Raw genomic sequence first — 21,871 nt, forward strand, 5'->3', positions numbered from 1 at the left:
TTATCTTAAATTCGAGCACAATCAAAAGTTCCACCTGTATTTTCCGGATCCAACTTAACGAATTCCTCCTCGATTTTGTCCCGGTTGTTCAGGATCTGCGCCTGCAACTCCCTGGTGGCGCCCGACTCCACCAGTCCCATCCGCTGGTAGAAATTCAATTTCCTCCGGCCCGCGTTGGCCATGTACTGTACAAAGTGCGGCTCCAAATTCAATCCGCCGAGTTTGACGTAGGCCCCGTTGTTGGAACCCACCTCGTAGTAGTTGGAAGCCGAAAATATCGTTATAATCTGAAAAAGGCGAAGTGGGCGTAAGTAGGTTTACTCTTCCTGTATTTATCGATGTAGTTTAACGTCAAATTGTACCTGCATTAAAAAGCAATTCGTATTTTTGCTTCATAAATTGCTTCGAAATAACTTTTATTTAAAAAAAAGTCATCATTGGAAAATCACTAATCTCATAATATATAAAAAACATGTAATACTAACCAAATTATCGTGGCACATTTCATACCCGTCCGGTTTGCATTCGTGCGACCTGACAATGAAAGACAGACGATTTTCCTCCAGAAATTTCTTGGTAACATCAGGTCCGAAGTAAGTACCAGCTCCTCTCAGACTGTTCGGTATACATCCTCTGGTATCTTGAGGATCGGACCATAGTATATCGAACACCTGCACAGATATTTCTTAGATATAACCCTGATTTATAGTGCAGCCATTACAGGGTATACAGTGGGAAAGCGCATATTTGATTTGGATGGGATTTACGTTTACGCCAATGCACTACCTCAGAATAATGTAGCATTGTCGCGCGAAATTTAAGTTTCCGTTCATTTTGACTCTGACAACAAAATACTAATGTTAATAAAACAATGAAACAAAAATAACGTTATAAAATATAATTTATGTTAACATTATAGTACATCTGATGCATATTTAATGAAAAAATACAGTTAACTAAACAGTCACAATAGTTTGTACGTTAAAGTTCTCTTATTATATTTACATTGACATATGACAACGGTGTCGACCAGTACCAACACCAAGTGAACATTATAGGGCGATTTGGTTACATGTTTGAAGGCATCAGACTTTATTCTGTCTCTTTTTGACTAGAATACTGTTAATTCGTAAAATGAGAAAGAAAAATGCTCCGAGTTTAAAAGGCATTTTACGTTTTTATAAATTGAATTTGGCAATACATTCGGCATTGGCTGCTATATCGGAAGGGCTATAGTAGCTTCTTATGCCACACTCTGAAAAAGATACCGAGCCCACATCTTTGCTTTCTAGAGTCTTTTTAAGTACATCTGTAATTCGATTGACCAATTCTTTGAACTGAATTTGAACCTTCTCACTGGGTGCGATGTACTTTTGAAAAAAAAACAATTGTAAAGACAAAGGAAGCAACAAGTCGAAAGGGATTAATACGGCACGGGGAGAAAGAAAGGTGTGCAAAAACACACAAACGGTTCAGCGTTCTGAAATTAAACGCTTCTCCTTTTTTCCCCCGAAAACCGTAAATTAACGAGAAGGTGTCGGAAAATATGGCGTCCCGGTGGAATATGTTTCGCATTTTAATTGGCGTTTATTGTACACCCGAACCGGAGCGGATTCATCACGATGTCAGCTACAACAAAACTCCCCCGACGGGGGAAAAGGTCGAAAAGTTGGGCCCGGTCCGTGGGCGTCCGACTCGGCTCGCCCCCTCCCACCTCGGTCCTCTTCCCCCCAGCTCGGCGGAAATCGGTCCTCGCTGGCTGTTTATGTAAGCAAAACTTTTCGGTTTCTTCTCTTCCCATTAACTTGGCGTGGCGAGTAACTTTTATATTGTCTTCTCGCCAGATAACCGAGTTCTGTATTAAAAAGTTGTTGCCGTTATCTAATCGCCCTTATGGGTTTCGTTCGTTTTCTAAATTGTTCGGGATTAATTAAATTGGGAAATATCAAGAACAAATTATCTCAACTTTTGTTTGCGATTGACCGTAATTTTAACGTCGTTAGGTTTTACGATATCCGGCTTGAAGGACCACGTAAAGACATCGTAAGTTGCCATCTGAACTGGATAATTTGATACGAAAAAATATTTGGACACTTTTAGTTTTATTGAGAATTCACACCAGATATTCACAATATGGTGTCTAACTATATGGTATTATGGTTTTCTACAATTGCACAAAAGTAACTACAATAGTATATCCAAAATCTATATAAGGAGAAAAAATGAATGTTAAACAGTAAATGACAAATTGTGATTCAATTTAAACCTATTAACATACTTAGTGTTCTAAATTGCTATCGTAAATCTTTCAAGTAGTTGATTAAAAAATATATCACTTTCATTATAAAAAAAAGTAGTTATGTACAATTGCCATTGGCTCATTCAAAAGTAATGAACATCCATTGTTATTCGTATTTAATTTAATATTAATCATATATTATTAATTATTTCCTTATTTCCCCAGTTTTATTTAAAGGAACCTACTGATATTTCCACTTCAAACATTCGCAGAATTTTAAATTTGCTCGATCATGTAACAACTTAAAAGAAGTAATTTTAGTATTAATAATAAAGAATACTCAGAAGAACGTCCTAAGGCAATCAAAACGGAAAAAAAACACGAGTTAGTTCGGAAGAACTATTGTCTTCATAATTTTAACGAAATAATCCACAGATACGAGACTATACTCTGAGTTTGGTGGGACTAACAAGGAGTTGGGTAACAAGAGTTATAAATGAAATCATCGCAGGTCTACTAACATTAATTGAACGATTGGAAAGATTTTTATGGAAAGGTCAACAATAATAAGTAAGAGTATCATTATCTGCGATTACATTCAGATACTTGATACTCGATTTCTTTTGTTATTATTTGTTTAAATTAATAGAGCATAATCTGAATAATATTGATATGATAACTAGACGGTTGGTTCGTCTACTGACAAATATAAATCAACTAGCTAGATGTTAGATATCACTAAGAAGGCATTTAATATATAAATGTTTGTAATTGCAATTGTAAATGCCTTTACAGGCAACAGGAAAATCCGACAAGAAATAACTATTCCAGTCACACCAGTAACCAAGCTGGGTAAGACCGGATGTCTTCTGGGATGGTCTCTAAGTTGGTCGGTAGATTTAATGCCGAGGACCGTGATTCGGAGCCCGCGTTAAACAGTGGATCCAGTCCAGATAAACCGTCGTTGGTAAAAAGGAGACTTCAAAATATATAAAAAAAAAGATATAACTGTATAAAATCCAGTAAATGTTTAAAATCCAGTGAACGTTTCTATACATAACTCTTTAGGTGTCCCACTCTAGTATGTAAAAGAATAGTTGTTTTGTATATAGTAATATATCTCCATAAATATCTATTCAAACGAAAACATAACAGAAATTAATTAATATTTATATGAATTTTTCTATTTTCGAGCAAAAGCCACCGAGCGATAAATAAAGTACGAGGCGAAAAACGGGCTGCGAGCAAAAAGGATCCGATGAAATTTGTGTTCACCTTTCTCCGCGTCTAATTTATTATGTCTGCCGGCGAGCGCCACGAAATAAAAGTCGGCTTATGGCGAAGAAAAATGTTTCAAAATCGCAATATTCCTTTTCCCATTATACTAAAGCGGTAACATCGGAATAACCGTAAATTTTCCGCCGTTTCCTCTCTAAAGACGACCCCCCCTCCACGAGCGTTTAATTGAAGGAGCGAGTATCCGATTATTTTTTCCGCCACAGAGGACGATACGAACCGATCGATCTATTGAGATGGAACAGGAACAACAAGGGTTCGACCGGTCGCGGCTCCCGACACCAGTCATCACTCACCGCGGGCCCCCGGGTGGCGGTTGTTGCTCGCCGCAACAAATGAGAACAATCGCGGCCGATGGAGGGGAGTCGATTGAGAAATGTTAATCTTCCAGCGGGGACGCGATGACAAATTATCCAATTAAGTGAAATATTAAGCACGACTAGTGGGGAGACAGTTGAGGCGATATTTTTAATACCTAGAAGATTATTCTAGAGATTCCTCGAGAAATATAAGATCATTTATGTCTCTGTGACACTTAAAACAGTCTCTGGGTCATACATTTAAATAAATGTTAACATTGTGCGTAGAGCCATATAGAAAAAATCAATTTAAGTATAAACTAAAAAGAGAGAATAAAGACGTATAATAATAAACAAGAATAATCATGAAGCAATCTATCAAGCAAAGATCACTTCATGAATAAAAATAAATATAAGAAAACTACCACCTTATCATAATAATAAAAGACCAGCCTGATAATACAAAAGGATCAATTACAAATCCAGATACTTAAACAGATAAACTCATTCACGTACTTAAGAAAAAAATAACAGGGAATCATTTGTAATATAGATAGATACTGCAAGGGCATATAGTCTTACGAAGAATATATTTAAGGAAGTTCGTAATAAATATAAAGTAGAATAAAAAATATCTGCAAAACAAACACCAATAACATGATAAATATGCTCCTGAAGAAGCATGAAGTATTTTTATTTCGTTTGTCATCATCGTCCATCAATTCTTTGTTATATGGATTTACTGGTTTTTATTTTTTGTCAAGTTTCTTAAATGTTCTTCTTTTAAATGTTTTTCCTGGTCCTTTGTTTCATTTGTTGTATTTTCTGTATTTTTAGAAAATTGCGTTGTTTATTTCTTTCTTATTTTCTCCGTCTTTGGACCTTTTCTTATTATCTTCACTGTGTTCTTCTTTTTGTTCTTCCTTCTCGTCTCTATGTATTTCTTTAATGTATCTCTAATTCTTTCCATCTTTCTAGTTCCTCCAGTTTGTATCCTTCTACGTTTATATCGCTTTTTTTTGCTTTAGTATTTTTATTGTTCTGAATTAACTTAGTTAGCTCTAGGATAATTGGTATTTCTTTTCCTCTAATATTATTTTTCATTGTCCTTACTAAATCTGTTTATATTAGACACGCTTATTCCCTTTTGTTTTACAGTTTTATATCGTGGAGATTCCACGTTTTACATTTTTCATCTCTTATTCCTCTAAGGATATAGAGATAGGTCTAGAAATAGCAATACTTCTACATGCAGTATTTATATTATACATTAATTAACCAAGTGGTGTATAGATGAATAACATATTGTAGGAACGTATATCATGAATTATGACACATATTCATGTATAGAGCACAAAATATATTATATATAAAATCTCCATTTCTGAATCATTTAAAGGCATGTATCAGAAACATGTGTTGTGTTTTAATTGATAAATCAAAACACTAACATAGCCGTATCGCTTCGTCTATCTATTAATTAAACCAAAAACCATATATAAATAACATTTGTTGTTTTTTGACAACATAAATATTTTCCGACGATTATCGCTACCATCGAACAATAACTGAAAAACGGCGCAAACAATAAATAACAATTTACGGATACACATCTTCCGTTCCGCGGGGCTTCGCTCAAACCGTAACCTTTTCTTCCGTGAGCCTCCCCCGACGCGATGTAGCAAAAAGCGGAAATTCGAACCGCGGCCGCTCCATTGAATATATTAAAAATGAACGAAACAGTTTGAAAATGTCAAAGAGGGGCTGATAAATGGTACAACTTACTTGTTTCCACTCGACTTTATTAATGGCATCGGCACCTGGCGCAGAACTCTCGCACAGCGGGGGCCGCAATAACGACACGTACTGCAAATCAAACCACAACATTAATTATGTCGCGAGAAAAATCATAAACCAACAAAGACGACGTTCTTTTTATTGGTTTCCTTCCCTATTTAATGAAATAACGCCATCAATCATTCGGAAAAAAAATTGAACTTCGCTAAAAAAAAGTCTCATTTTCAGTTGCACCATATCTTGGGGAACCAGCAATTGTAAAACTTACAAGCTTTATTCACAGAAATACATTCGATTGGCATTGCGTGGTCTTTTCTTTTTAAGATCATGCATCGCTGAACGAAAAGAGTCACAGTCGAAAGGAGCAAGGTCTGGTGACTAAGGCCAGCAGTGCAAATTTTTTGCAGTCAAGAAATTTCGCAGTCACTGACCAAGAAAAAGTCTAGCTCCTTGCAGAGACCTACGAAGCTCAAATGAAATGCCTCCCACCCGCACAGAACACTAAAGCTAAAGACATTGACACTGTCATCAAAGAATCCAACTCCGTCAAAAGACCAGTAACCCCAGCCTTTCTTCTCAACCATTTCGTGTCTCCAAAGTCTCTACAGACTATGATCGGCAAACTTCAAACCAGAAAATCTCGAGGTTTCGATGGAATATCGATTACCCAGTTAAAAAAGCTCTCGCATGAGCAGCTCGCAGAACTGGCAAACATCATTAACTCCATCATGAGGCTGCAACACACACATATAGCGGTTATACCCAAGAAAGGAGCAAAATCATCTCCATCTGATTACAGGCCTATCAGCCTTCTCAGCGCCATTTCGAAGCTTGCCGAGAGGGCAATACTCTACGCTCTCAACTCTTTCACAAAGGAAAACAACATCATTCCAGATGAACAATTCGCGCTCACCACTCATCCGTCCATCAGGCTATCCGTCGGGTCGCACACGTCCATCATGCTCTTGACCAACGCGAAAAGTTTGAAGCAGTTCTTCTGGACCTAACCAAAGCCTTCGACAAGGTCTGGAACGACGGATTGTTCGCAAAGTGCGTGCGGTTAGGCCTCCCAGAAGACCTAACCGCTCTCATCAAGTCCTATCTCTCGGACAGATCTTTCCAGGTCAAGATCAGGGAATCACTTTTCAGTCGTAAACAAATCGATGCTGGCGTACCTTCCCCGCTGGTCCCAGCCTTATTTAACCTCTTTATTTCAGATCTGCCGAGAAAAGAGCACATTGACGTCGCGTTTTACGCTGACGACACTGCTTTCTTCACGGTCGCCAGGTTCGAAGTTATAATTCATGAACGTTAGAAGAGACTTTAAAAAAATCAACTCTCTGTCTTGCTTGTTTCAATAAAAGAGATGAAATAGTTATTTCAACTTTCATCACAGTCTATCAACTCTCGATCGATTTTTATAGCTTGCTTATAGTAATGGTGCCAACTTTTGTCGTCTAAAATAAGATATTGTTTATCGGACAGTACCATCAGTAATCTTTGCTTCTAAGGGGCTATGGTAATAGTTTTCTTTTAATGAATTTACAAAATTAAAAAAGTGTTCCCTATTAAAACAACAAGATCTCGAATTTTGACTTCACTAACATTCTGACCAGTACGTTTTCCTGTATATTGTACTTCCAGCAGGTTCATTTCATAAACAACATTCCTCGAATATTATGGATGATTTGTCTTTTTTCAGTGCTCGATGTTTACAGCATCGAAACCTTTGTCTTGTGATCGCATCTCATCTATTTAAACCTCTGAACGCACGTAAACGACCATTAGGTGTGAGCGTGTTTATTTGTCCGGGAAACAATAAAAATCTGCCTTCACTCGTCGCGTTCCATCCGAGAGGGGAGATATTTATTTGACTGAAGGAAAGGAAACAAACGTTTTCCTCCGCTCGGCGTCGCTTTCGTGCCGTACACTCGCTCCAAATCCGGACCGAGGGCCGCGATAAATCAATTCTTCTTCGTCGAGTCGGAGGAAACTTTAAATTGACGCGGGGAGGTCCCCCGAATTATCCAGACCGAAGTTTCACGCACAGCCTTGGGGTGAATTGAGCGTTTTTTCTTCTCGTATTGACTCAATATGTGGTAATTCGGGCCGGTCATGGCCTACTTTACCGATGTTATCGCCGTAATTGTCAACGTAATTAATGGAAACCCTGTATGAATCATTAGTTTCACAAAAAATGTTTAAATCACTGTTCCGACACGTCACAATCGCTATTCTTCATCCACCGCTGAACTTTTTAATTAGTCCGTGTACTTATGCCGATTCCGCAGCCACGACGACTAATAAATGCCGCCCTTGATATTGCTTGAATATCTAAATAGGAGCTCGAGTCGAAATTACACCGCTCCGAAGATAGAATCTTCCCTATCTACCCGACGGAATAAATTACCATTCATTATTCGTCGAAATTTATAACACTGCAAAGTTTCACAACGATCTGCAGACAATTTTATGTTCTCATTATTCGTCGCGTTTAATGCAAATACTAATCAACGTTCCTGCCTTTTGACTGAGTCCGTTCTTTTTGGTAAACTGTTAGAGCGTCATCCGAAATATGGTGCAACTGATCATTGTTCGACGTGTTTAATCACTGTTAAAACACCCAGTACAGACTTTACCTTTTCGCGTTCCAAACTTCGTATCATCTCCAGATCCGTCGTGTCCGATATACCCCCGTGCACCACCAGAACTTTATTGTTGATGATGGTCCCCAAGGGCAGCCATCGGTAAACGCCCTCGAACAGTTTCAGCAGTCTCTCGTGGTTTTTCTGGAAGCGACAGACACTCCCGTTCTCATTCTCAATTTATTTGTGTTTACACGAAAAACTTACTCTGTATTTGGATTGGACCTCGCGAATGAAACCATATCTGAAAAGGATTGAAAACTGTGAGAATAAAAAAGCATAAAAATCATCGTTAGTCAACCCTATTGATACATATATAATACAGGATCCGTACAGAATGTAGCAAAACTGAATTTATACTTTTGTATCCACACAATGCACCTCACAGTAGGGATGTCGAAAAATATTATATTTTGTTGACATATATCGATATTTTTGTAAAGCGATTTTTTCGATACTTAAAAAAAATATATATATTTCTTAGATATTATAAAAAATCATTTAATAATTTTTTATAAACTGTTTAAGTTGGTATTTAATTATAAATGTTTAGTATATTTTAGTACTCAACTTTAAAAGTTTATTGAATAATTAATGTATATTGCAAAAAATATCGATATTTTTTTTTCTCCGATATGTCGATATTTTTTAATAATCGAAATTGAAATATCGATATTTCTCTCGGCGGTCGACACTCCTACGTCATAGTTTTAACCAGTCGTTCACTTGCTAGAAATATGAGCTAATAATATGATTGGGATATATAAAACCACAAGAATAAACGAGGACAAACTTGATGAACCAAAACAAAAAGTATAACCAAATCATGAAACCTTACAACGAGATTAAAATTAAAAATAGTTTTATGATATTTAGATAAATAATTCGATTACATCGAGACATATCAATCCAAACGCCCAAAACAGGAAAAGAAGAAGAAATATTGACGTATATGAGCAATAATTCAAATCAATTATCGATTTGATTAGCCCGTCAGATAAGACAGTCAATACGTCATATACATTTATGACGTATGTCAACGTCAGCATGTTGCAATTAGTCAGTTGTCACATCAAAATTTATTTTTGGTTTGCAACCTTTGCTGGTTTATAATCTCCAATTATGATCACTAATGTTTTGAACATGGTCCACTTTTTAACTAGGATAAAATGAGAATGAAAAATCAAATCTGCAAACTACAATTGGAAATACATGTGTCATCTACGGTATGAGTCGCCTGTTTTAATATACGGACTATAGATTATATCGATCAATGAAGTTGATTAATGCGAACTTAATTTACGGTCTTAAAACGTGTTCTTTTTACCTTTGATTCATTATGTGGTCCTCGTGATTGCCCCTGTTCAGATATACTCCTCCCGGGAATGTGATGAAGCACAACAGTAAAATCAGGATGACTTCCAGGCCTCGCTTGCCTCTGTCCACGAAGTCGCCGTTGAAAATGTACGGATTTTCGGCGGAAGGAAGACCGTTCTATGCCAAAACGAACGCGCTTAAAAAAAATATGGAAAAAACAAAACCGCTTAGGCGGGACGTACTTTATGTAAAATAACCAGGAGATCATCAAATTTTCCGTGCAGGTCTCCGCAGATTGTTATCTGTTTGGAGAGGGCCGTGGAGGCGACGTTTATGTTCGGCAGTTTCCGCAGGGCAGTGATCGATCTCCTCAGTATGTCGCCCACCACTTTTGGCGATAACCTAAAATGCTAAAGAGAAATTAACGGTGATTAAGAAACGGCCGCTCTCGTTGGTTTCTAGTGCGAGCAAAGAGGACGCCCATAAAAATGCATAAAAAATATATCCTGTATTGATCTGAATAAGTCGTAATCTAAATCGTTATAAATTTGGTCAGGCTGGTTATGCACAACTTTAGGAACATGCTTAACAGTTCTTACAGTTCTTCATTCGAAAGGACCATAATTTCATTCGATTTACGATGTCAACATTTTTCTGCTTTATTCATAATTTGTTAGAAATTACCATAGAAAATATTGTCAAATTTTGCTTCAACACTTTATCGATTCCCAGCTCTTTAAAAAGTTGTTCATGTGTTTAAGCTGGTTTTTATGTTTCAAATTGTTTGTAATTCGTTGAATTAACGCTTGTTTAGCTCCTATCGCTATCAGTAGATGGAACTAATAAGTATTAATTCTTTATGCAAATAATTTTATGTTAGATTCTAACGACCGACGCCGAAAAAGGGGAGAATCTCTTTTAGTGCGCGTTAATTCTCAAAGAACCCCCAAAAACTTTCCACTCCAGCTCTCGCGCCGAACTTCCGTTAATATTTTTCGTTGGCGTCGCCTCTGCCCGCATTCCTCAGCGGTTTAGTGCGTCGTAAAACGCCCCTGTGACCGTTCGAGCGAGAACAAATCGAAAAATAATGGAACCGCCTCCTCAACACTCACTCGATGTTTGCGGAAAATCTCGATAAGCTGCGTGATGTTCTCCTCCGTGTACGGGTACTCCAGCACGAAGTGCCGCAGCGTTTTCTTATCCTCCTGGTCGTAGGAGTACTCCTCGTCCGGCGACTCGTCCTCGAACTCCAAATCTAAATTGTCTATGAGAGACAGAGTGAGAGAGAGAAAAGAACTTTAAAAGAACGACGACGTTAGCGATGATGTTTACCCAAGGACGAACTTCTGGAAGCCCCTTTGGAGTTGTAGCCGTCTCTGTTGGCCGTCTGAGGGATGTGAGTCAACAGGGCGTTGAAGAAATTGTACAGCTACGCGAACGGAAATCAGCGGATCAGTATAGCATGCCCTCTATCTCACTTTACGAGGTTACCTTGACTTGGTCCTGTTCGCCAGCGTATTCCAGCGTCTGAAAGATGGTCCAGGTATATCGTCTCCGTACTTCCAGACGTGCCATATAGCTCCGATACCATTTCTGTATAAGCAGCGATGCTTTGATGGCTGCAAGTCGAAATCGTTAGTCAGTCAAGCATTGTAAATAAAATAACATTACAAAATATTTCATAAGATCGGAATGAATCATTTTCTTAGATGATTACCTTTATTATTTAGTATAACGAGTAAGTATACACATTTTCTTGTGTATTTGTTCTTTTTTTTCGAAATTCGAGACAATATGGCAAAAAACATTTCTTTTTCTTATTTCTCTTGCGGCATACGAAATTCGCATTGAAAAATCGAGTTATCTTTTGAAACAGTCCACGATTCTATACAATTTTCTATTTTTTTCATTAAGAGAGATATATCTGATGAAATTAGAGCAAAAATAAAATATAGTAAAGAACTATAGAAGATTTCAATAATAAAATATGTGGAATAAAACTATATAATTTTCAAGTCTTTTTGTTGTCATTTCCGTTTAAATAAAACTAATTAAAATTACAAGTATTATAAAGAATTTTACGTTGAATCGAATGATGGAACAGTAATTTTCATATAACTTTTTTTTTCTAAATTTCAAGTATTTTGCTGCCATTGCAATACAGAATGATTTTTAGTCGCTCCTCTTTTTCATAGAAAAAAAACAAATTAAACTTTCTGAAACTGGCCAATTCAAAACAAATACACAACGATATAGATATAAATCGACTAATCTTTATATTGGGCTGTTAAATTAATAGATGCGCAAGCATATTGCATGACGCATCACCCGGAAGCGTAAGTCATATGTCTTATATTATAACTTAAAAAACTATCTCGTGCACTTCCACAATTGGACAGAGGGGAAAAAATCGCTCGCCCTCCCTTCCATTCAAGCCGCGGAATCTCGTTAAACTAAGAGCTCCCCCGCGTGCCGTTCGGTCCTTATATTATTAATAAACCTACATGCTCGCCCCCGCGGTTTGCGTTGTTTACCAAAAATCTATTAAGCCGAATGGGCATCGATCTGCAGCCCTCTCCGAAGATTGGGCGTTGCTGAAAATGTTAAATGTCAAGCGAAAGGTATTGAAATTGTTTCATGTATGTAGCATTAGCTTCTCAGAGAATTTCAAGAATGTTTTTGTTAAAATTTCAGGTCAGGCCCAAAGTTAATTTCGACTATTCCTAATAGAGATCTTTAAAGCCCCATGTCTTTAGCAATACGTCAATAAATTGCAGACCGTGGAACATTCTAAATATAAAGCATCATTCTTTGGATATCATACAGTCATATTTTGATTTCTTATTTTCGAAGCAAGGAAGGTTAAATGCTTGATGAGATTAAAAAGTTATTGTTCATCATGAGCTTCTGCGAGCCTAGCCTACTATTAGCTCGTCTCTCTACTGTCAACAACAAATACAATTCAAGTAAAAAATTAACAAAAGCTACCAGAATCATTTAGCATATAAAACAGTCGTTAAGTTATATTATCTTCAATAAACAGCAAACATTTAAAACATATTAAGAACTATACTTCCAAAAGTATGATTTAAGAAAAAAAAAGTTAAAGCTTTACGAAATAAACCACAACAGTTTGAAACAAAGCCAGTCAGACGCAGAAACAACAAACAACGATCCAGCATCGCCCCATTGTTAACAGAAAAACTCGAACGATCGATATGCGGGATAGCAGAAACATTCTTTCATTTCCCCGAAAGCAAACAATACATTACCATTACGCGAATTAAAGCATTAGGTCTGGGCGATAATTAAATTTAAAAATGTCCCTCTCTCCATCGAATTACCGACCGGCGTAATTACTGGATGACGAAAATTAATTTTCAGCGAAATGGTACGCCCGTCCATTTATCGAAATGCGTTCCGACCGATTCCCAACGCGATTTTCCAAATTATAGATACATTTTTTAGGGACGTCACTTTACTGAAGAGGCAGCCGTAAGAGGGAGTCGGACTTGCCACTCGCCACTGACAATCAGAGCGCGTCCCGGACAATATAGTTGATGGTTTCCATAGAAACAACTTAATAACACGCCGTCACTTGTCGACGTGTCTCGCCTCGGAAACCGGAAGTCCTCTAAAACGTTTCGCACATTCCTATCCCCATAAATAATGATTACGCTACTGCATGTGCCCTAAAACATATACATGGTTGATCCAAAGTCATCTGTCAAATGTCATCTATTGTCCTTATCTGTGTCGTGCATTGTACTACTTACATCGTCATGGAAAATGTTACGGGATATCAGATCCGAGTAATGAACTTTAGTGGACGATTATTGATAATGAATAATTATGTATAAAACATATGTGTAGTTTAGTTCTTTTAACAGATATTAAGTTCAATATCTGAAAAAAAAATCCTAAAAATGATTGTTGCTTGTTGTAAATATATAATTTGTAAACAAGCTATTTTAAAAATTGAAATTATTAATTTGAAAAACTGAAACTCTTTCACAATATCTCATGTTATGATAGTCATTTCTTTTTCTTTAAAGTTTCCAAGTTTTTACTTCTTACTTCACGTATGATTTTTGTGCTTTTACATTTCATATCTTTAATTTTCTATAAATGGTTATTAAATATACTTATTATACACAATCTGTATATTGCGTCTTTAAATATAAAAGGCTGTTTATTATTATAAGTGAAGTTAGATACAAAGCTGCAGTATTTTTATGTTCTTTGATTTGGAAGATGTGATCCTTGGTATGTTTATATAAAGGATTTGATATGTTTTTATAAAGAAAAATTCTAAGAAAACGACATAAAAATATTATTACTTGTATATAATGTCCCACATATATATAAAAATAGTAACATGAATCTGAAACTGAATCACTTCTCACACAATTTTTAATGCTATGATAGTCCTTTCTTCTCCTTTTTTAACTATTTCACTTTTTAACACCCTCTTGTTAAATTTGAAATCCTTGGTTGTCTATAACTGATCAAATAATATATCTTACTATAGATTGACGCAGTAAATAACTACTTTTTGAATCAAATATAAACTTTTGTACTCAAGTCTTTTTAATATTAAAAACGCATTTATATTTGCTTATTTAAACGTTTGAGCAACCACATGATCTTTGATATTTACTGCTTGAAACAGTTTCGGGTAATATATAACGACTTTTATTGAATCGATAATATCAACATCATATGACAAAACTTGACACAGTGCAACAAATGGAAACTGAAACATGTTGCGCCATTTTTTTCATCTAAAATTCCATCATCCGTACGAGTTCGTTAATATTAAAGGAAATTAATCCATAATTTTAACCTCAACGAAAACCATTTCATTTGGCCCGATACAAAATGGAAACGGACGGTTCTGCAATATAAATGAGGGAGTCGAAAAGCGTTTCGAACCAGTCGCTAATACGGGCGACATCATTCCGCTTTTATCGGACTAATTGGGCGCCGCTGGTTCGCGACAAACGGGCAAAACGCCGGAACGTATCCCAAATCCAAAAACCCGCGCCGCACTCGAAAAGGGGCGGCGGGCAATCTATACGCGAACATCGAGAGCGCCAGTTAATCAGTTTACCTGCGTTAAAACAACCGATGAGCCGACCGAATTCATTCGAAAAACGCGAACGAATAATAACAACATTTTATGTAGGTCGGGCGGTGAATTTCCGCGATGTGAAAATTGTGGAAATCGGAATTTAAAGCGTCCGGCGCTATAGGTGGAATACCTTTCGGATCGAGTCAAAGGACCGAAGGCGAGTCCCGTTTTGCCAGGCATCTGGAAAAGGGAATTCAGCCTCTACGTTATTCGAGGGCCGACAAGCCGTAAAGCTTTATTAATTTGTGTTGATTTTAACCGGTTTGTCTGTTAGCCACGTGCTGCCCCAAAGCATCAACGTTTGATTCACATTATTAAAAAAAAAAACAGCTTTTCAACCAAATTTCAGTTGAACAGTGCGGAAGACATTAACTTGGCACTAATTCATCTCCTTAAAAACTAATTTTGTAGTAAGTTGTCGATTACTTATGACTATATTTTCCGAGCTATGGATTCCGAGCTTGTTGGAGAAATACCAATCCTTAAAATATCCTCCTGAAATATACTCTAAAGGTCCAAAATTCAGCTGAGAGATAATAAAAAAACGATTGATCATCTAGTTTATACAAAAATCTTTAATATTGTTAGTTGTAGTCATTGCCAGTTGACACAAACAACATGTAATCTTTGATTATATTCTGTATTATCAAATTTTAGAGACAAGTGGACACCAGACGAAAACAGGAGACTGGCGTTCTAGAGACAAGTTGAGTTGCTACAACAATAATATAACAGTAATAAAAAAATATATTGATTTTAAAATTAAAATTGCAATCGACCAATTTTCAAGAACAAATACTTAAAATAATGATGCTCATTATAATTTTCATGTAAACAATTTTAACAAGGAAAAACTCCAGGCAGTACCCAGCATTTAAAATAAAAAGAAAGGAATAAAGTATGAAAAACTATTATTTATCATAAATCAAATCTGTTCATGTCAATTTTGTGCTGCGGCAAAATTACAAAAACCTAATTATATCACTTGATGGATTCCCGATTCCTCAAACAGAATCAGCTAAATACCTCGGTATAATAGATTAAATTGGAAACATCACGTTAGACAAAAAGCAGAGCAGATTAGACTCAAAGTCAAGCAACTGTACTGGTGAGTAGGAAGATACTCTTAAGTTGACCTAACATCAAAGAGATTGGTTTATCAATGTTTGTGGTTTCACTAGGATATCAAACCAACTAGTAATCCAAAGTAGCCAAAACTTGAAATGATCTCCGATTAACTACCAATGCCTATCACTATGTAACCAACTATGAAGAGTGGCACGACGACCTCGAAATCAATTTCAATCATTATATTTCGCATTAAAACATGAAATAAGATTCCTAAATCATAGCAACGTGGAAGCAATACAGCTACTGGACAACTCTAACTTTACACAAAAACTAACCTACTTAACTTTAGCTTAAGTAGCTTAGTTTTATTTTAATTTGGTAAAATATATACTGATGTATTAATTCCGTACTCGCGTTAATTGTGTATTAACGCAAGTACAACAGAACGGTAGTAGTAAATTAATTTGTAAATTAAGATTGTTAAGATTGTTAATAAAAAAATATATAAAAATTTGTTCAGGTATAAGTTCTCTTGATATTTATATTATATTTACATTTACGTCCATATTTTATATATATAAAGACTGGAAAAAATAAATGACTTTAATTAATTGTGCTAAATAAGAAAAAACAAACTACTCATATACTTATTGGATAGATTACAAAAAAGCCCTTAAGAGTCCTAAAAATATAGTATTAAATCTTAATAGAAGAATGTTTTTGCATACATTTTATTTAAAAATAAGAACGGAAATGGAAAATTTTATTTTCGTTTCAATTTAATTTATAAGCTTGTTATACTTATGCTACCTGATAATTGTTATCATTGCATAATAGATTATAATTTCCCACTATATTTATTTGACTTGCTAAAGTGATTATCGCGATTATATCAGAAATACTTCAGTTATACGTATTTTCTCATAGCGAATCATTGATGGATTTGGCAAGTGTTTTTATATTTGTTTCTACGGGAACTTCGACGGTGAAAATATCTTGATCAAAACCGATCCGTGAGCAAGCCTAAATAACAATTCTCCTTCCCGAACGCTCTCGACCACCTACGCTGAATCGTACAAGATGGAAATTAGACGGTTGTTCGTGATCCACCCCGAAGACGTGACCCAATTCGCGAGACCGTCCAGATTCCCGGAATCGAAGAGACGCCTGAATTTTAAGCGACGTCCCGGCGGCCCTCCGCGACGTCCCATCCACGAAACCCAAAGAAACGATTCCGTGCGTGCGGTCGTGTCGTAACGGGCCACGTACCACCGTGTTTCCATTCTCTTTTCTTCTGTTGGAAATGGTGAAATATATTTTTTTAGGCAGAACCTACTTCTTTTATCGTATTAGTATGCAGCATTACTTTAACATTTCCCGAAAAGTTGTTCTCTTGACGGCATTTTAAGAATCTTATTTTCTCGCTTTTGTTTCTTATTATAATATAAGAGTAATAACAGTCTTCTTGGGGTGCCGAGGGAAATATATAAGGATCCTACGGTTCTGTTCGTATTTTAATTTAGAAATATAAATATTTGTCACCACTTCAAAAAGTGATATCGGATTTCGGGTATTATGGAATTACCATTAGCTGCATATCAATAACAGTAAAACTAGTAAAAGCACAGGATTTAAATCCTTTCCTAATATTCTTTGATATTTTAAATCGATTATTATCCTTGTAGTACGGAAAAGCGCTATACTTAAATCTAGTTAATTTTAATAAAGAGGAAGGTCGAAATCTTTCGAGAGAATGTTGAATTTACACCTTCTTCACTCGCTATTACATTACTCAGGGTTTGGTCCTCTTCGGTCTGTGAACAATATTTTGATACCCATCTATTACGTGAGGAGCTTCTAGATTTGCAAGGAGGTGTAATCTAAGATGTTACATTGAAGTTCTCGTACTCGCATCTTCTCTTGTTATAACGTCTCCACTAAGAAACTCTGCTTTGAAAACATTTTATTTATATACATTTATATACAAATATAAGCATTTCGAAAGCTTTCCTTTTACAACTTTCTGACATTTACCATCCATTTCACTGTCAATGTTTCACTCTCAAGGTCAAATTCTTAACCAACTGCAGTTAATTAAATCCCATTTCAACGCTCACATTAAACGCTTTGTTAAAAAACACGACAAAAAGGATCTTTAAAATATATAAATCATCAATTTGAGCTGATAAATCCATAGATTCTATACAAGCGTTTGTTTTTTTCCATTTTCCCAGCGCTTCGCCAAAACAACTCTCGGCTTTACCATATAAATTAAAATTCAACGCGGATTACCGTCACATCCGACGACAATCGCAGGCCGCTATCGACGCTGGTCCACGTCGATTCGTAAATCCTCCCCCCAGTATGACCAGACAGCTATCTCTTTATGGGATAGGACGCGACGCGTTATTTTGTTCTATCTCACTCTTTTTTTCCCGACAATTCCCCCCCGGGATTAAGATAAATCCTCCGGGGACCAATTAACGGGGTCGGGGGGAGTTTTTTCGCTGTCTCGCCGTTGTCTCGGTGTTTACCTTTTATTCCATGTCAAAAAAACGCTTCGACAATAACGACAGCTATTTTTACAAGTCGGCGAAGTAACAAACATGATCGATATTGTGTTGGAGAAGATTTAGTAGCGAAATTCAATTCAATTTATTAACATGTTTTCCTAATGGATGACTTTAAAGTATTATCTATGCAATGAGGCCATACTATAGTGAGTTTGAAAGGTATTAGTACATATAGTCCTTACTTAGGTATCAACTAAACATCTGCTGACAAGGATCAGGAGCAGTTTTATTTATATTCGTAATTTCTAGTTATTTTCATTATTTGTTCTACAAGAATGTTTTTCACTGAATCAAAATCCAAATAAAACAATTATTAATATGTTTATATATATGTGAGCCCTATTGCTCCTTTATAAGTGTGTATGTTAGAATTTATTACTTATAGTGTGGCATGCCTATATTTTATTTTATATATATTTCTTTAAGAAAACTTTTACTTTACAATTATTGAAAAAAAAATTGGATTTGAAATATTTATTGGTTAATTCAAAAGATGTAGTTTATATAGTATAGGAATGATTACTTACACCGAGACCTTCAAATATCTACTATCATTCAATCACTCAAATAAAGGGAATCGCAAAGAGATACGAGGATAGTCTACTATCATATTAATACCGAAGTATTGCAGGTTTTGGAGAACAACCGAACAGAAAACAGTAAAAAAACAAACCATTTAACCTTGTGCTGTAATAAAACCTATTTACCAGAAAAAAATAATACTGTTAATTAGTACACGAATAGTATTGCCACAGAGACTAAGTAAGGACCAATTTGTTCTATTACATTTATAAATCTAGTTCTTAAGTTCTATTTTCAACTGTTTAAATCTGTGTACTAGTTGGCCCACGTATATAAGAACCTTTTTTACTTTATACTGTTTTCTCCCTTCTCAAATTACATTGCTGTTGTTTATAGTAATAACATTTGCAACAGTTATCATCGACAGACAATACGTGGAATTAATTATTTTTTTCCGGACAGACACACGCCCGCAATTACGGTCTACGTTAAGATCCGGGAAGTGGGTTCCCGCTCCAGTGGCGGTATTTAAACGGCAATCCCGGGACCCACCGGGGACATGTATTATTCAATGGTTAAAGGGAGTTTAAACGGTTTGGGACCGGCGGGCGCCGCGTCTTTAACGGCCCGCAAGGGCAAAGATTTATACCGACGATTCGGTGTTTAACGGCCGCAGGCTGTTCACCAGCCGCTCCCCCCATTTCCCAACCCATTACACGTGCATCCCCCCTCGAAACCGCTTTGCTCCGCTCGCGGCTGATTGACGCCCCGTATCCGCCTTGATCTCTGCGTGTCGGTTGTCTTAGGTGAGCGAAAAAATAATCGACGTTTTCGACATGGTATTTTGTCACAGAAATAATGATTACTGTAACCAAATTAATAGTAAGACCTTTGAAACAAAAGGCAAGCAGATTTTAGTTACAATAAGTTCATTTACGATCCAACATTACGTTAGACAAAATTACAGTTATCGGTTAAGAGTTTGGTTTATCAGTCAATTTTAAAACCTATTTGGACTTATGTGATTCAAATATGGGGTTTCACTATCGAACCAACTAGTAACTCAACGATATTAAAAGAAAATTACCATTAATTACTAATGCTTATAGCTACGTAGCCAATGAATAACTACACAATGGCCTCGAAATCAAATAGGTTCAAGTGGTTATCCAAAAATCGTCCTAAAACATGAAATAAGGCGTAAAATAACGTATGGCTTGAAAATGTAAGAAGAAAATACCAAATAATTGCCAACTGACATACTAAAACCAACTAAAATAGCAGCAGTCCAAGTGCTTAAATCAGTAAAACAGTAGAATAAAGTGACATATTATACAGCTGAAGTAATAAACCGAACAGGCTATTCTGTAGAAGCTTTTTCTTCTCCAAGGCGGTACATTTGGAAAAGAGGATATATTAAAATCAAACATAAATGGCTGATTCGTTATGGCTAGACAGTTATTCGTTATGGTTAGACTATTCGTTATTGGAGACATTCGATTGAAATGTGACCAGCAGTGCTCAGTTGGACAACACATCCAAGACACAGGATACAAGGGATTGGACATTTCTGTTGACTGAAAGGTGAACGAGTACCTCAAATGCTTCTGAGGCGAAATCGATCTTTTGGATGGAAGACAATTTTGCGCAAAGCTCCCAAGAAGACTAGTGTGAAGATATGAAGATTGATGAATAGACTCAAAACGATAATAACCGCTAATCCCATATACCTAAATCAGACAAATAAGGAGGTTGAGGAATATTGTTGGTTAATTTTTTGATAAAAGATCCCGAGGAATCAATGAGATGCCATGCTATGCGATGAAAATTTGTTATAGGCCGGTAGTTCTGAAACAATACTTTTTGCTGACGATCTAATCCAACGAAATGGGTACATAATGTAACGCAACTATTTGTAAATTTTATTATTTTAAGAGAGAAACTGTGATTCAACAAGAAATCAAACATGGCAAACCTGGAAAAATGTGCATTACATCCGCAGCATTTTTAATTTAGAACTCGATCATTCCTTATTTTTATAACGTATTCAATTGATTCCCGTCCTAGGTCCATAAAACGACGACCGTTACGAGCAAAGAGCGACATCTACGAACCGATACATTAAATTTTCAATTAACGACGTCGATAATTTTTCTTGCGGGGCCTATTAAAACGTAAAAGGTAACGTTTTTCGGAGCTGCAAACATTTTATATCGCCGTAAATCAAAAGCTATTACGGGCAGCACTTAAACGGTCCGACTATTATCCGTGGAAATGGAGGAAAACGACAAAAAAGCCATCGGGGCCATCGCCGTCGAAATATGTCCCCGGATTTACGTCGTCCGACACTTTTAAAGAGGATCAGCAGCAACCAGGTGGGCGGCTAACGAACGAAAACTAAAACGTATCGACAAAAAAGCGCGATGTCCTGTTTTTCTCACCAACAGAAAAATATTGTTTGAATTCCTAATATCTGGCATATTGTTCAATTAATATGAACAAGAATGTTACGTTAAAGATTTTTATGTCATAAAATTACCATGGATTTATCTTATTTGATGACTAAAACTTTTTTAACATTTTTTCTATATCATGATTTGTAACAATTTTCAGACTTTTCCTTATAACACTAGTTTAAACAAAGATAAATTGCTGAAAATATCGGTACTTATGTAAAATTTCATATTTTATTATGTGGTAATATCGCTTTTGCTTGAATTATAATAGTTTAAAAGATATAACTTGGAGCACTTTTTGATTAAGAATTATTTAAACTTGATTTTTATCGATATCTTTAATATAGTTCATTTGACATCAAAAGTAGCGACTTTTTCGATTTTTTCACCAAAACAAATTATAACACACCGGGTTTTCATCTAATTTGGTGAATAAAAAGTTTTTGTTATTTTTTCCATATATATGCTCAGGAAAAATTACGACTTTTGATCATTTTCAGACTTTTCCTTATAACTCTGGTT

At 36.1% G+C, this 21,871-nt stretch overlaps 1 protein-coding gene across 1 annotated transcript in view; it reads right to left on the reverse strand.

The window, feature by feature from the left end:
- rdgC (retinal degeneration C) overlaps positions 1 to 21,871 on the reverse strand; it is a 37,510-nt gene that overhangs the window by 3,440 nt on the left and 12,199 nt on the right. Inside the window, exons 3-12 of the mRNA XM_076417640.1 lie at positions 11,085 to 11,212; positions 10,926 to 11,022; positions 10,706 to 10,857; positions 9,836 to 10,003; positions 9,604 to 9,770; positions 8,484 to 8,520; positions 8,271 to 8,420; positions 5,620 to 5,700; positions 486 to 671; positions 35 to 287 (exon numbers count right to left, since the gene is read on the reverse strand). Of these exons, the coding sequence (XP_076273755.1) occupies positions 35 to 287; positions 486 to 671; positions 5,620 to 5,700; positions 8,271 to 8,420; positions 8,484 to 8,520; positions 9,604 to 9,770; positions 9,836 to 10,003; positions 10,706 to 10,857; positions 10,926 to 11,022; positions 11,085 to 11,212 (1,419 nt within the window). The remainder of the gene's footprint in view (positions 1 to 34; positions 288 to 485; positions 672 to 5,619; positions 5,701 to 8,270; positions 8,421 to 8,483; positions 8,521 to 9,603; positions 9,771 to 9,835; positions 10,004 to 10,705; positions 10,858 to 10,925; positions 11,023 to 11,084; positions 11,213 to 21,871) is intronic.

The sequence above is a fragment of the Rhynchophorus ferrugineus genome, unplaced genomic scaffold (genome assembly GCF_030347505.1).
Source record: "Rhynchophorus ferrugineus isolate W39M unplaced genomic scaffold, kcgeb_rfMv2 rfM11, whole genome shotgun sequence".
Classification (NCBI taxonomy): Eukaryota; Metazoa; Arthropoda; class Insecta; order Coleoptera; family Curculionidae; genus Rhynchophorus; species Rhynchophorus ferrugineus.